At 43.8% G+C, this 15,441-nt stretch overlaps 2 protein-coding genes across 2 annotated transcripts in view; both read left to right on the forward strand.

Annotated features, from left to right (window-relative positions):
- The window catches only part of LOC125717108 (uncharacterized), a 21,564-nt gene extending 18,553 nt beyond the window's left edge, over positions 1-3,011 (forward strand). The window contains exons 10-14 of the mRNA XM_048990087.1: positions 276-371; positions 469-699; positions 779-801; positions 1,030-1,154; positions 1,248-3,011. Of these exons, the coding sequence (XP_048846044.1) occupies positions 276-371; positions 469-699; positions 779-801; positions 1,030-1,154; positions 1,248-1,792 (1,020 nt within the window). The 3' untranslated portion in view covers positions 1,793-3,011. The remainder of the gene's footprint in view (positions 1-275; positions 372-468; positions 700-778; positions 802-1,029; positions 1,155-1,247) is intronic.
- Positions 1-10,327, forward strand: part of LOC125716430 (E3 ubiquitin-protein ligase TRIM39-like) — an 18,434-nt gene extending 8,107 nt beyond the window's left edge. Inside the window, exons 2-7 of the mRNA XM_048988711.1 lie at positions 4,284-4,678; positions 7,715-7,810; positions 7,908-8,138; positions 8,226-8,248; positions 8,436-8,560; positions 8,702-10,327. Of these exons, the coding sequence (XP_048844668.1) occupies positions 4,298-4,678; positions 7,715-7,810; positions 7,908-8,138; positions 8,226-8,248; positions 8,436-8,560; positions 8,702-9,249 (1,404 nt within the window). The 5' untranslated portion in view covers positions 4,284-4,297 and the 3' untranslated portion in view covers positions 9,250-10,327. The remainder of the gene's footprint in view (positions 1-4,283; positions 4,679-7,714; positions 7,811-7,907; positions 8,139-8,225; positions 8,249-8,435; positions 8,561-8,701) is intronic.
- The last annotated feature ends 5,114 nt before the right edge of the window (positions 10,328-15,441 follow it).

The following is a 15,441-nucleotide window of genomic DNA, read 5'->3' on the forward strand; positions in this document are numbered from 1 at the left end:
CAGTGGCTGGAAGCCGACTAATCTGGTGATGTCATACAATGAAGACTGTGATTGGTTAAAGAAGTGAAATGCAAGCCCCTCCCTTGTTGACACATTGAACTCAGGGGAAATCAGGACGTCCCATTGGCTGTAGTGAATAAGCATTTAGTCAAGATGTAACCCAGTTATAACTTACTGAGCCTTTGGTGAGAATGGAACCTTTTGATAATACTTGTGCAATAAATCGTACTGGGATTCTTAAGTAAAAGATCGATTCGGCTGTGTCATTCATCCAGGGGTACCTGAAGTCCGCATTGAAATCTCTGCAGGCGAAGCTGACAGATTTCAATGAAGTACAACAAACCTGTATCCAAACAGCAGAACACATCAAGGTACAGAACTACCGACATTATAGAGTGTAAGAAGAGCAGTGACCTCACTGGACAGGCTGCCCTGTAACGGCACTGAGGAAACTCACTTTCATTTCAGACTCAAGCCCAGGACACAGAGAGACTGATAATGGGGGAGTTTGAGAAACTTCACCAGTTCCTAAAGGATGAAGAGGCGGCCAGGATATCTGCACTGAGGGAGGAAGAGGAGCAGAAGAGTCACATGATGAAGGAGAAGATTGAGAACCTCACAAAAAAGATATTATCCCTCTCAGAAACCATCAGAGCCTTAGAGCAGGAGCTGGGAGCTGAAGACGTCTCATTCCTACTGGTGAGGATGGACCACAACTGGATTCAAGTGTTTAAAGTATCTAGTAAATTTGACATTAATCTTCTTTACTCCCTTTCAGAAATATAAGGAAACACAGAGAAGGTAAGGAAACTCCCCTTTTTGTCTTTTACTGGTTTGGAGTCAGTGACTCTGAATCACAGTAAAATGGGAGTCATTGTGAGGTCCCCACGGAGTCACCTGTATATCCTGTGATCATGTGGACCAGTCAGGGAGCTCAGATGGTTTCCTGTCACTAGGGCTGAGATCTGGGTGGGGGGTGAAATATATATTATTAGTGTCATCATCACTGAATGCTAAACATTGTTACAGAGCCCAGGGCCCAGTGTGGGATCCAGAGGAGGTCAAAGGAGCCCTGATTGATGTGGCCAAACACCTGGGCAACCTGAGCTACAGGGTGTGGGAGAAGATGCTGGAGAAAAAAGAGATTAAATACAGTGAGTAGAAGACGTCAGAATGGAGCAGCTCCATAATCTCTCTGTGCAGAAGGAGTTGTTTGAATTCTAATGATTCTCTCTGATTCCATTCAGCTCATGTGATTCTGGACCCAAACACAGCAAATGTCTGTTTCACACTGTCTGAAGATCTGACCGCTGTTACCTGGAGTAATGAGATACAGGAATATCCCAATAACTCAGAGAGGTTTACATGGCCCAGTGTGCTGGGATCTGAGGGATTCAGCTCAGGGAAACACTGCTGGGATGTGGATGTGCAGGATGGAGTTACCTGGAGGCTGGGTGTGGTCAACGAGTCCATCAACAGGAAAGGCCTTTCCCCTCTGATGCCAGAAGGGGGCGTATGGAGTATAGAGCTGCGTAATGGTAAATACAGAGCAATGACCTCACCCCCAGTCCCTCTGTCTGTGAGAAGGAAACCCCAGAGGATCAGAGTGCAGCTGGACTGGGACGGGGGAGAGCTGTCATTCTCTGATCCCAGTAATAACACTTCTCTCTGCATTTTTAAACATATATTCACTGAGAGGCTGTTTCCAGTCTTCTGTGCCTGGGGTGACTGGCTTAATCTGAAAATCTGCCCAGTGGATGTTTCCATTAGAGTGGCAGCAGTAAATCTTTGAGCATAAATATCCTAATGGCAAATATTGTCTGTTCCGTTCAAAAATCATATATAATTTCTCTTCAGAAAGCTGATTCATGTTTAATTTTTAAGCCAGATGTGCACATATGTAACAGCATCACTGCAGTGAAAAAAATTCATAAATCATTAACAACTGCCTGTAAGTGTTACTGCAGTGTTGGTGCCGTCTGTGTTTAAAATCGAGTTTAAAGGCCAGCTGGTGTTTGTTACTGTGACATGCACTGCGATTGGCCCATTTTTAACAGCGTGTCATCATGGGGCAGATCACACAGGCTGCCTCACTTCCTGTACATCAAATCACTGAAATGTTTCAATCTATTTCTTACGGTAAAATTTCAAACAGAAAGCTCTAGTGAGAGACAGATGCTGAACCAGATGATTATAAACCAGAACACAGGCAGTATAGTACAGTACGATACATTCTACAGGGGGATGGTTCTAAACCCAAAGACAGGCAGTATAGTACAGTACGATACATTCTACAGGGGAATGGTTCTGAACCAGAACACAGGCAGTATAGTACAGTATGGTACATTCTACAGGGGGACGGTTCTGAACCAAAACACAGGCAGTATAGTACAGTACGATACATTCTACAGGAGGATGGTTCTGAACCAAAACACAGGCAGTATAGTACAGTACGATACATTCTACAGGAGGATGGTTCTGAACCAAAACACAGGCAGTATAGTACAGTACGAAAGATTCTACAGGAGGATGGTTCTGAACCAAAACACAGGCAGTATAGTACAGTACGGTACATTCTACAGGGGGATGGTTCTGAACCAAAACACAGGCAGTATAGTACAGTATGGTACATTCTACAGGGGGATGGTTCTGAACCAGACCCTTTTACGGAAGGTCTGGATGATTCCTGGGTGTGTACAAGACGTGTTTAACAGGAAGTAGGAAATGAATCACAGTCAAATTACTATTTAAACTAGAAAAGATGCTGACAACGACAATACATTCTGCAGACAGCTCTGTCACCCGCCCCCCCCCCCCCCCCCCCCCCATCAAATGCGAAAGCCAATAAACCTCATTTTACCCAAATGCTCCGAGTCCTACTTGTGACACATAACTCTGGCATTACAACTTTTCATTTATTGCACATTCCACTTACATGCCAATTTGCACAATCTTTCCTCACTAATTAGGTGTCCTTCTGTATGCATTTCTTAATTCAATGTCTAAAAATGTAATAAAATTATTTATGTTATTTATTTGTCTAAATATTTCTGTTCTGTTTATTACTTTCCTGTGTGCAGTTCCTGGGCAGGGATGAGAGAGTAAAGCTCTTTGAAACAATGTAATGTTGTGCAAATGCGCTGTACAGATAAAATTGAATTGAACTGAATCTCTTCCACAGAGTTAATCACGCTGACGAGATCATGCATCTGAGGCGGCACTAAGTGGCGCTGCTTCAGTTTTGCTTTGATTTGCCTCATAACTTAATCAGGTCCAGATCTTTACCCTTACAGTGTGTCTGTGGAGATTGAAAAGGTTGAAATTGTTTAGTCCGTTAAATATTACAATATTACAGAAGAAAAAAAATACTTAATGAAAAAATAACTGTGTACAAATGTTACTGCATTGCCGGTGCCGTCCTTTTAAAATCGAGTGTAAATGCCAGCTGCTGTGTCTTACTCTAACATGCACCGTGAACGGCGCATTTTTAACAGCGTGTCATCATGCGGCAGGTCATGGCTGACGCATCACTTCCTGTGCAGCAAATCACCGCCATGAGTCCGTATTGAGGATGACGTCCAAACCCAAACGCTTATCTAGTGAAATTCTGGGAAGAAATTGAGCTCCAGATTGACTTATTTCTCCAGAATGAGATTGACACACGTTCACAGCAGAGACCATTTATACACAGACATAATGTCTGTCCTGAATGAAGGTTTTGTTCCTGTATCTAATACTGTAACTGAAGAGGAAGGGAATGCTGTTAGGGGGAATGTGCTCACTCTATGGGCAACCTATGCACCATTTGACGGAGGTGCGAGATCAGAGGAGATCAGAGGAGCCTCTGGGTTGCATTCCATGACATTACAGTTATTAACGTTAATTATATATCAGCACATTCCTTGTGATATTCACACGAGCTTTGCTAATTAGCAGCCGGACAGCATGTGCTTCTGAAATGGTTGTAATTATAAATGAATTGACACAAAGTTTGTCTTCTGCTGCTCTGGGGGATGGGGGGGGGGTATACAGCAGAATTTCGCATATGCGCAGCAGAACAGACAGGGCAAGCCTGCTTTACGACATGGGAAACAATCTAAGGTATATCCTATAATACCGGCCCTGACTTCTCTGGAAGTGATGGTTCTGCCCTTTCAGGAACATTTGCATGATACCTGGGCGTGTCCCACACGTGCTTCACAGGAAAGAGGTAAAATAACCACAGTAAAACTATTCCTAATCTCTCAGTGATCAGATGGTGCTATTGTCCTGAGAGTCAGAGTGTCACTCTGAAGAAATGGCGGCCAGGTCCTCTGGGCTGGAAGTGGAGCTCAGCTGTCCTGTGTGCTACGAAATCTACAGGGATCCTGTGGTCCTGAAGTGCGGCCACAGCTTCTGTAAAGTCTGTCTACAGCAGTACTGGGGAGATAAGGACTCTCAGGAATGTCCTGTTTGCAGGAGAAGGTCTTCAATGGATCGTCCTCTCCCTAATCTGGTCCTGAAGAATACATGTGAGGCTTTCTTACAGGACAGAGCCCAAAGATCTGCAGCAGCTTCCGAAGGTCACTGCCATCTGCATATTGAAAAACCCAAGCTCTCCTGTGTGGACGATCAGACCTCAGCGAGACATGAAAATCAGAAACTGCGACCCCTAGAGGAAGCAGCAGAAAAGCACAAGGTTTGAGCAACATTTTTTCTGTTGTATTTCTTATTTATAAAATTTAGTGTGAAATAGGTTAAATTAAAATGATTAAAAACTATTTAAAAACCCTGGAGATTTTGGTTACTAAATACACAGCACTGTGCAAAAGTCTTAGGCAGTCAAAGAAAATTATGTATAAAATTATCTTCATGCTGGCGTAAAATTATGCTATTATGCCTGTCAAAGTGCGTCAGTTTATTCATTTGAAGAAGTCTGCTAAACTCACCGCAGTTTGCAGCCACCATCTCATACACGCACATATTTCTTGACTCGACCACTAGCACAGCTTGTATAGCTAATCAATACGTCATTGGCTGGAGGTGAAATGTAACAAACACACGGAATGGCTGAGGTGCCGCTGAGGAGAGGTTTGGGATCTGAAGCAGTGTTCATCTAGCCAACAAACTAGATATCAGTAACTTTTTTCGAGAACAGAAGACGTTCTTATTAGTCTTTATTGTGTTATTCTCAATCTGCAAATGTTCAAATGCTAAATTGTGCTCTTTGTTCTGAGCAAAAGTACACTTACTACTCAAATAAATAGCTTTAAACTCGCTACCTCCCCCTCACCCCAGAAGTTATTCCACAACCAGATGTTGAAGTGCTGTCCCAATACCTGAGGAAACGAGTCACTGCAGGCTGATTTTCACTCGAATCGCCCCTTTGCCGGGGCGTGTGGAAACCTAGCCGATAGCGTACCCTTTGAGGAAGAGAATTTTCCTCTTGGTGACATCCACGCGTGATGAATGTACGTGTTGGAAGCATCGCGCAAACAAAGTGTGGAGAATGTTTAAAATTTACTATTGTATCGTGGACATTCATTCCTGTTGGGGTTGCATTCATTTTCAAAAAAATGGTGATACTGAGTATGCTTAGGTAACATCAGAAGAAATATCCCCAGAGGATCTGTGCTCATTAACAGTTTATTTAGGCCTTTTATTTATGGTAAGATAAAGGGAAATATAGCAAAGAACCAGGAAAAAAAGGTGGGAGGGGCATAAAAGCGTCTATTTCAGTGATGACGTCATACGTAAAAACGGGCCATGGTTCGTCATCGAGGATGCAGGTTTGTCCCATAGCGGTGTTTGTCCTTGCTACTTTCCTCACTCACTCTCACATTCCTTCCCTCGTCAGTTTCATGAACTTACAACTTTAGACAAGAAATGGCAAGAGCCAACAAAAAAAAACATATTTTGGATGCAGCCATTAACTCTGCTTATGTTTGATTATAATAACCTGTAATTGACCGGAACCTGGTTTGAGCCTAATCGACTCTTGAATGACTAACGACTTGGAGAACTGGTTTTGTGTTTCTGGAAAAAAAAACTCACAAATTGGATTGCTACCACAACACAGGAATGGCTTCTGTCATGCAGAATCTCTTCAGCGGAACAAATTCCTACCTCCTGCTGTGTGTCGATCAGCTGTTTTTCCGATGACGTAATTGCGATTAAGCAATCCTAAATTCCAAGTTAAAACGTGGCGTTTCGCAAGTTAACCCTTACCGCGGCAGCCAGCGCTAACATTAATTCATAAAATACGTTTATATGAAATCTTCTTTTCTTTTTAAGTGTTTTAAAGTATTCAACGTAGATCTGTATATCAGAATCCCTAATATCAGGGTAATAAAAAAAAAATCATGGTCAAGCAAACATGTTGCTACCAAGTTAAATACAGGCCTGCTGTAATAAACAATAAAACATGCCGCTATAGAACTAAATATACGGCTATGATCGATAAAACAAGTAGTTATCGAGCTAAATAAACAGTAATCTAATTAAACGTAAGTGATTTTTTTATCCAGGCAAATATACAGTTCGGTTCAGCACCAATAAAGCTTGTCCCTAATGAGCTAAATACAGTAACTGTGGCGAGCGCGCAAGACAATTTTAAAAATGACAAGAGGAAGTAATTTTTTACTTATTGCTAACAATGAAACCAGCAGCGCCACAGGCATTGAGGTCACGTTTACGAAATACACGAATACGCATATTAATAATACTTTTTACAGGCTGGCGCGGTAAGGTGCAAGGACGAGGCTGCAGTTAGTTTCTTGTTGCTTGTTAATAAACTAAGCGGACGTGCGTCGATCCTTAATTGTGAGAAATTATCAGTCCCTTTCTTACAATTTCCGCATAGCGTAGTTATTGCATTATGAGTCTCTACACACCCAAAGGAAACTCATACACGCACAAGTAAGCCCCCCTCCCATTAACGAGAGACAGAATAAAACCTATTAACCAGCGATATTAATTACACCGTAAATTTTCATTGTATTACTGAAAGTTGTCATTTGTGTCAACACTATTACAGAAATAAAGCACAAATCTACTGTCACAACCCAACGCCGCAACTGCTATAATACTTCGGAACAACTATAAATACCAGGTGTCATGATCAATGTAATTGTAGATTATTTTTTTTTCATTAAACGCAGTTTACAGACCAGTGCGATGGGACTTTGGTTACCACTGTTTCCTTCTACCTTTGTGACCAGGATTCTGCCATGGGTCCGTGTGGATTTTGCATGTTCTACCTGTGTTGTAGTGGGGTTTTCATTTGGTACTGCAGTCATTTAAGGTGAAACGGATTTCGCTAAGGAACTGCTGAGTCAAAAGCCAACTTCTGCCTCGTGGCGCTGCCTATAGTTGAAGTACACAGCTAACCCTGCCGACCCGCAGTGTCACAATACATCAATAACCTAATGTCGGTTATACTATCAAGATAAATGTAAAATATATTTATAATAATTAATAAAAACACACCATTTAAAAAACATTCGTAAACATATCATGAAGGTAAACACTTACTCCCACTGCTGAGTTAACTTAAAATTGCATCGTTATGAGTGCATCATCGACCATACGCGTCACTGGAGTGGGAAATTTGGAAAGCGCTCAGCATTTATTGAAAATATTACTCTTTGATGATAATAGATTTTGTAAGTAATTCCTGTGTAATAAACCACAGTAATTTTTCAAATAATAACAGTTAATTCTTTTACTTATCCAGGAGGATCTTAAGTCTGCACTGAAACCTCTGCAGGAGAAGCTGGAAGCTTGGAATAAAGTACAACAGACCTGGAACAAAACAGCAGAACACATCAGGGTACAGAACTACCGACATTATAGAGTGTAAGAAGAGCAGTGACCTCACTGGACAGGCTGCCCTGTAACGGCATTGAGGAAACTCACTTTCATTTCAGACTCAAGCCCAGAACACAGAGAGACTGATAAAGGGGGAGTTTGAGAAACTTCACCAGTTCCTAAAGGATGAAGAGGCGGCCAGGATATCTGCACTGAGGGAGGAAGAGGAGCAGAAGAGTCACATGATAAAGGAGAAGATTGAGAAGATCACAAACGAGATATCATGCCTCTCAGAAACCATCAGAGCCTTAGAACAGGAGCTGGGAGCTGAAGACGTCTCATTCCTACTGGTGAGGATGGAGAGCAGCTGGATTCAAGCGGTTAAAGTATAGATGTATCTAGTAAATTTGACATTAATCTTCTTTCCTCCCTTTCAGAAATATAAGGAAACACAGAGAAGGTAAGGACTCCAGTGTCTCTCCTACAGTTTAGTGTGAAATGCTTCAGGTTTTCATGGTTGTAAAAAACTGCCATTATGGAGTTAGTTTGAGATCCTTGTAGATGAGCCTCAGACTGCTTACTGTTGGTGGGGCTGACATCTGGGCAGAGGGTGAAACATCTACTGTTACTGCTGAACATTGTTACAGAGCCCAGTGCCCAGTGCGGGATCCAGAGGTGGTCAAAGGAGCCCTGATTGATGTGGCCAAACACCTGGGCAACCTGAGCTACAGGGTGTGGGAGAAGATGCTGGAGAAGAACGAGATTAAATACAGTGAGTAGAAGACGTCAGAATGGAGCAGCTCCATAATCTCTCTGTGCAGATGAATTATGGGGGACGGGAGCCTTCAAGAAAACCGCTGTACGAACCCAATACTGATATGTGTGTCTCTCTCTCCCTCTCCTTTCCCTTCAGCTCCTGTAATTCTGGACCCGAACACAGCACACAGAAATCTAATGTTGGCAAAGGACCTGAAAAGCGTCACATATGGTGATGTCAGACAGGAACTGCCTGATCCCCCAGGGAGGTTTGATGTGTGGAGGGGCATCCTGGGATCTGAGGGATTCAGCTCAGGGAAACACTGCTGGGATGTAGAAGTGGGGGACGGAACACGCTGGAACTTGGGTGTGGTTAGAGAGTCCATCAACAGAAAGGGGCTTTTCCCTCTGATGCCAGAAGGGGGCGTATGGAGTATAGAGCTGCATAAAGGTAAATACAGAACAACGACCTTACCACATACCCCTCTGTCTGTGGGGAGGAAACCCCAGAGGATCAGAGTGCAGCTGGACTGGGACGGGGGAGAGCTGTCATTCTCTGATCCCTGTAACAACAGTCCTCTCTACACCTTTAAACACACTTTCACTGAGAGGCTGTTTCCATTCTTCTGTACTGGCGATAACAAGGTTCCTCTGAAAATCTGCCCAATGTATGTTTCCGTTACAGTGGCAGCAGTGAATCTCTGAGTGACAAATATCGTCTGTTCAGTTACTCAAAATTATCTATCATTTTTTGTTTTCATTTGTCACCAAGGAAGCGTAGTATGAGTAATTATGGGTCAATTTCTGTCAATTTTATAACTCATATTATTTTTATTGGAAATGAGCTGTTTACTATATATTTTATATGCAGGATTTATAAATAAAGGAGAATAATTCTGATCCAGAACACAGGCAGTATAGTACAGTACGGTACATTCTACAGGGGGATGGTTCTGAACCAAAACGCAGGCACTATAGTACAGTACGGTACATTCTACAGGGGGATGGTTCTGAACCCGAACACAGGCAGTATAGTACAGTACAGTACATTCTACATGGGGGTGGTTCTGAACCCGAACACAGGCAGTATAGTACAGTACGGTACATTCTACACGGGGTGGTTCTGAACCCGAACACAGACAGTATAGTACAGTATGGTACATTCTACATGGGGGTGGTTCTGAACCCGAACACAGGCAGTATAGTACAGTATGGTACATTCTACACGGGGTGGTTCTGAACCCGAACACAGGCAGTATAGTACAGTACGGTACATTCTACACGGGGGTGGTTCTGAACCCGAACACAGGCAGTATAGTACAGTACGGTACATTCTACACGGGGTGGTTCTGAACCCGAACACAGGCAGTATAGTACAGTACGGTACATTCTACACGGGGGTGGTTCTGAACCCGAACACAGGCAGTATAGTACAGTACGGTACATTCTACACGGGGTGGTTCTGAACCCGAACACAGGCAGTATAGTACAGTATGGTACATTCTACACGGGGTGGTTCTGAACCCGAACACAGGCAGTATAGTACAGTACGGTACATTCTACACGGGGTGGTTCTGAACCCGAACACAGACAGTATAGTACAGTATGGTACATTCTACATGGGGGTGGTTCTGAACCCGAACACAGGCAGTATAGTACAGTACGGTACATTCTACACGGGGTGGTTCTGAACCCGAACACAGGCAGTATAGTACAGTATGGTACATTCTACACGGGGTGGTTCTGAACCCGAACACAGGCAGTATAGTACAGTACGGTACATTCTACACGGGGGTGGTTCTGAACCCGAACACAGGCAGTATAGTACAGTACGGTACATTCTACACGGGGTGGTTCTGAACCCGAACACAGGCAGTATAGTACAGTATGGTACATTCTACACGGGGTGGTTCTGAACCCGAACACAGGCAGTATAGTACAGTACGGTACATTCTACACGGGGTGGTTCTGAACCCGAACACAGACAGTATAGTACAGTATGGTACATTCTACATGGGGGTGGTTCTGAACCCGAACACAGGCAGTATAGTACAGTACGGTACATTCTACACGGGGTGGTTCTGAACCCGAACACAGGCAGTATAGTACAGTATGGTACATTCTACACGGGGTGGTTCTGAACCAAAACACAGGCAGTATAGTACAGTATGGTACATTCTACAGGGGGTGGTTCTGAACCCGAACACAGACAGTATAGTACAGTATGGTACATTCTACACGGGGTGGTTCTGAACCCGAACACAGGCAGTATAGTACAGTACGGTACATTCTACACGGGGGTGGTTCTGAACCCGAACACAGGCAGTATAGTACAGTACGGTACATTCTACACGGGGTGGTTCTGAACCCGAACACAGGCAGTATAGTACAGTATGGTACATTCTACACGGGGTGGTTCTGAACCCGAACACAGGCAGTATAGTACAGTACGGTACATTCTACACGGGGTGGTTCTGAACCCGAACACAGACAGTATAGTACAGTATGGTACATTCTACACGGGGGTGGTTCTGCCCCTATAAGGAAGCTTTATATGATACCTGGAGGTTTTACAAGATGTGTTTAACAGGAAGTAGGAAATGAATCACAGTCAAAGTATAATGTTGCATAAAAAGATAATGGCAGAACAACAACGATGTATTCGGCGGACAGTCCCTTCAGAAGAGGAAGCATATTGAAAAATGCAAATTGCAAATCTTCGATTACTGAGGTGACTGGTATGATGTCCATTTTCTACCAAAATCAGTCTTCAGCAGCCTTGGAGTTTAAAGGTCTTATTCAACAGCCCAATGATGATGTGACTGATCTGCTAAGAGCGGGAGTCAAACCCACCGATGTCTGACACAGAACCCTTAACCTCCGGCGTATATGTTTACATAATAAACTGCTCACAGCTCTTCTGTTTATGAAACGCAGTGTGGAGACCCTCAGTTATCATAAATATTTGCAATGTGCTACATGGTAGATCTGCCACTTTATCTTCACATTGATTTGAAATTAGAAATCGTTTAATAAAAAAAGTTTCCAAAAAAAGCCTTGAATTGCTTTGTGGATATTCTTTGGTTCCAGAACCAACTTCAAACGTGTACAGAAGGATGCAGTCATGTTACACTGAATTTAATAATTACTACAGAATGCATTGCAGATGTCTTTCTGATACCTTTGTGTGTGATGAATTATTTATTTCATAGTTGAAAATAAGTATTTCTTTGTTGATGGTCAATTTAAATATATTTAACAATTTCGGGTATTCATCTTCAATTGATAGTGACGGACTTGAACTCCTGTTGGACTTGATCTTGACTTGGACTCGACTAAGGTGAACTAGAGCACAACACTGTCAAATGTTATTGGTAAGTAATGAGAGCCATGAAGTAGGTTCTGACATCACACTCACAAGATAAAATGTCACCTGCAGTAACCCATCCCTTTGCTGCTGCTTACAGGTGCTGATTCAATGTAGAATCAGTCTTAAAATGTAGAGCCTGTCTGGAAATTTCGTCGATTTTAGCTGTTCAACCTCACAAAGTGCCCGCACAGTTTGAAAAAGATCCACCAAATAGTTTTTGAGTTATCATGCTCACAGTATCCAGTGTCCAAGCTGCCTTTTTTATGCTATCCTTCTGCAACATGGTTTCCATTTCAGTGTGATCTGTCTCAAAATATGATCAGTTCCAGAGCGGTACCCATAAAATGTTTCTGTAAGGTTTCCTAGGAATACACTTTATTTTGGTCATTAATAAATCCCCAAATCATTTGTGATTAGGTTTTATGTAATTTATGTAAATATCCAGTGAGCTGAGACAAAGACTGGACTCCTTCGGTACCGTGTCTCTTCGGAGAATCCTTGGGTACCGCTGGTTTGAGTTTGTGTTGAATGAGCGGTTGCTAGAGGAGCCTCGAATGAGGCACATTATTTGCATTGTAAGGGAGCGTCAGTTACGGCACTACAGTCATGTGGCGCGTTTCCCTGAGGGTGATCCGGCTCACAGGATCCTCCCTGCTGGAGTCCTGAATGAGACACATTACCTGCATTGTGAGAGAGCGTCAGTTATGGCACTACAGTCATGTGGCGCGTTTCCCTGAGGGTGATCCGGCTTGCGCGCTACATCAGCATATGCTGCCCATCCTGACCAGATCTGACCTTATGTACAACAAACCAAATATACAACATCTGCTAGTGAGCTAACGTGGGCTGCCAGGTGAGCAGGTCAGACCAGACTGCAGCTCGCTCTGCCGGATTCTCAAATGTTACCACACTTTGCTTACAGACACGTACATATTTATGATTCCTGATGCTGCCTGGATTGTAGCCTAAGGATGGCAGCATGGCAGCCATTTACTTTATACACTTGAACCCTGAGATTGTGTCAAAAAAGCTGCTAATTCTGTAAGTCTGCATTTCCCACGGTTAGAGCTACAAAACACACCACATTAAAATGCATTAAGAAAACACTGGTCTATACCATTATGGTCTAAAAGGTTTCATCTTTTCAAAACATAACTGTCATCTTCTCATAGTTATGAAATAAACCAGGGCTACATTAAGAGCAAAACCTCCCCTTAACCTCCGGCGTACATGTTTAAGCAGTAAAATGCTCACAGCACTTCTGTTTATGAAACGCAGTGCATCTTTATTGTAGTGTGGAGACCCTCAGTTATCGTACATATATGTAATGTGCAACATGGTAGATCTGCCACTTTATCTTCACACTGATTTGAAATTAGAAATCGTTTAATAAAAAAAGTTTCCAAAAAAAGCCTTGAATTGCTTTGTGGATATTCTTTGGTTCCAGAACCAACTTCAAACGTGTACAGAAGGATGCAGTCATGTTACACTGAATTTAATAATTACTACAGAATGCATTGCAGGTGTCTCTCTGATACCTTTGTGTTTGATGAATTATCACTTCATAGTTGAAAATAATTATTTCTTCGTTGACGGTCATTTTAAATATATTTAAAAATTTCAGGCATTCAATGAGCAATCAGGCTGAACACGCAAGGTCTGAAGCAAGAAAGAAGGCAAAAGGTGAAACTAATAATTAAATCAAGGAAGGTCAACAGGAAACTAAGAAACAAAGAAAGAAACAGAATCTAACGCTGGGAAAATAGCGCAGGCGGGTAAAACGCAAGCGAGGCACAAGGCAAAGAACCCAAACAGAACACAAGTCACCAGAACACTAAAAAATCTGATGCAAACGCAACACTAGGGAACAAAATACAAAAACAGAGGAGGTGGGATCTGAACACACAACTGAGGAGTTCATACATATCTGCACATTCAGCTCAATGCGCTATGGGGCAGTTTAGTGATGAGGAGAGACAGACTGATGACCAAGCCTTCTTTTTCATCTCTGGGGATTTTAATCATGTCTCCTTGTCCTCAACTCTCCCTACTTTCACCCAGTATGTGGACTGCTGCACCAGGGAACACAAAACACTGGACTTACTGTATGCAAATACTAAGGACGCTTACAGAGCATCAACCCTCCCCCCACTGGGTCGTTCAGATCACAGCCTGGTCCATTTGGTTCCCTCATACATACCTTTAGTATGCAAACGACCCCCCACTACAAGGTATGTGAGAGAATGGTCTGAAGAGGCGAGTCTGGCACTGAAAGACTGCTTCCAAACCACAGACTGGGAGGTGCTATGCAGCCCACACGGGGAGGACATTGACAGTCTGACGGCCTGCATAACAGATTATATCACCTTCTGCATGGATAACACTGTACCGACTAGGAAAGTACGGTGTTACTCCAACAACAAACCATGGCTGACTCCAGACCTGAGGACTCTGCTGGAGCAAAAAAGGAGGGCTTTCAGATCCGGAGATCGAGAGGAAATTAGGAGAGTCCAGAAGGAGCTAAGGAGAGAGATAAGGCGGGGAAAGAACAGATACAAGAGGAAGCTGGAGGAGCAGCTCCAGCAGAGCAACACAAGAGGGGTGTGGAAGGGACTTAATATCATCACCGGACGGAGCAAGGCGAGTGGAGGGGATCCGGAGTCTGGCGACCAGGATTGGGCTAATAGATTGAACCAGTTCTTTAACAGGTTTGACTCAGTAGCCCAACCCCCCCCTATCCACCAGAGCTCATCACACCTCCTTCACACCTCCCTGCAACCCCCCACAGTAGTCACAGCACCGGGGATATTGGCGGCACCTCATCTGCCCCCTTTGTCCCCCAACGGCCTTACTGCCCCTCCCCCCCATGCCGTTCAGCAGGAGTCACCCACCCACAACCTACACTGTGGCCTCTCCATCACAACTGACCAGGTGCGGAGTCAGCTGATGAAGATGAAAACCAGGAAGGCCGCAGGTCCAGATGGAATCAGCTCCAGACTGTTGAGGGACTGCGCAGGTCAACTGTGCCAGGTCATCACATACATCTTTAACCTCAGTCTCAGTCTGGAGAGGGTCCCCGTTCTGTGGAAGACGTCCTGCGTGGTGCCGGTCCCAAAGACAACGCACCCCAAGGAGCTGAACCACTTCAGACCTGTTGCCCTGACTTCACACCTGATGAAGACCATGGAGAGGATTGTACTTCACCACCTTCGCCCGCTAGTCAGGAGGGATCTGGACCCGCTGCAATTTGCCTACCAGCCGAACATCGGGGTGGATGACGCTGTCATCTACCTGCTGCATCGGGCCTTCTCTCACCTAGAGACGGCTAGGAGCACTGTGAGAGTCATGTTCTTTGACTTCTCAAGTGCCTTCAATACAATCCGGCCCTCAGTGCTGAGGGGGAAGTTAGAGGGAGCGGGAGTGGACCATCAGTTGTCTGCGTGGATTACGGACTACCTCACCAGGAGACCCCAGTATGTGAGACTCCGGGATTGTGTGTCTGAGGTGGTAGTCTGTAGCACGGGGGC

This window comes from Brienomyrus brachyistius, chromosome 21 (assembly GCF_023856365.1).
Source record: "Brienomyrus brachyistius isolate T26 chromosome 21, BBRACH_0.4, whole genome shotgun sequence".
Lineage (NCBI taxonomy): Eukaryota > Metazoa > Chordata > Actinopteri > Osteoglossiformes > Mormyridae > Brienomyrus > Brienomyrus brachyistius.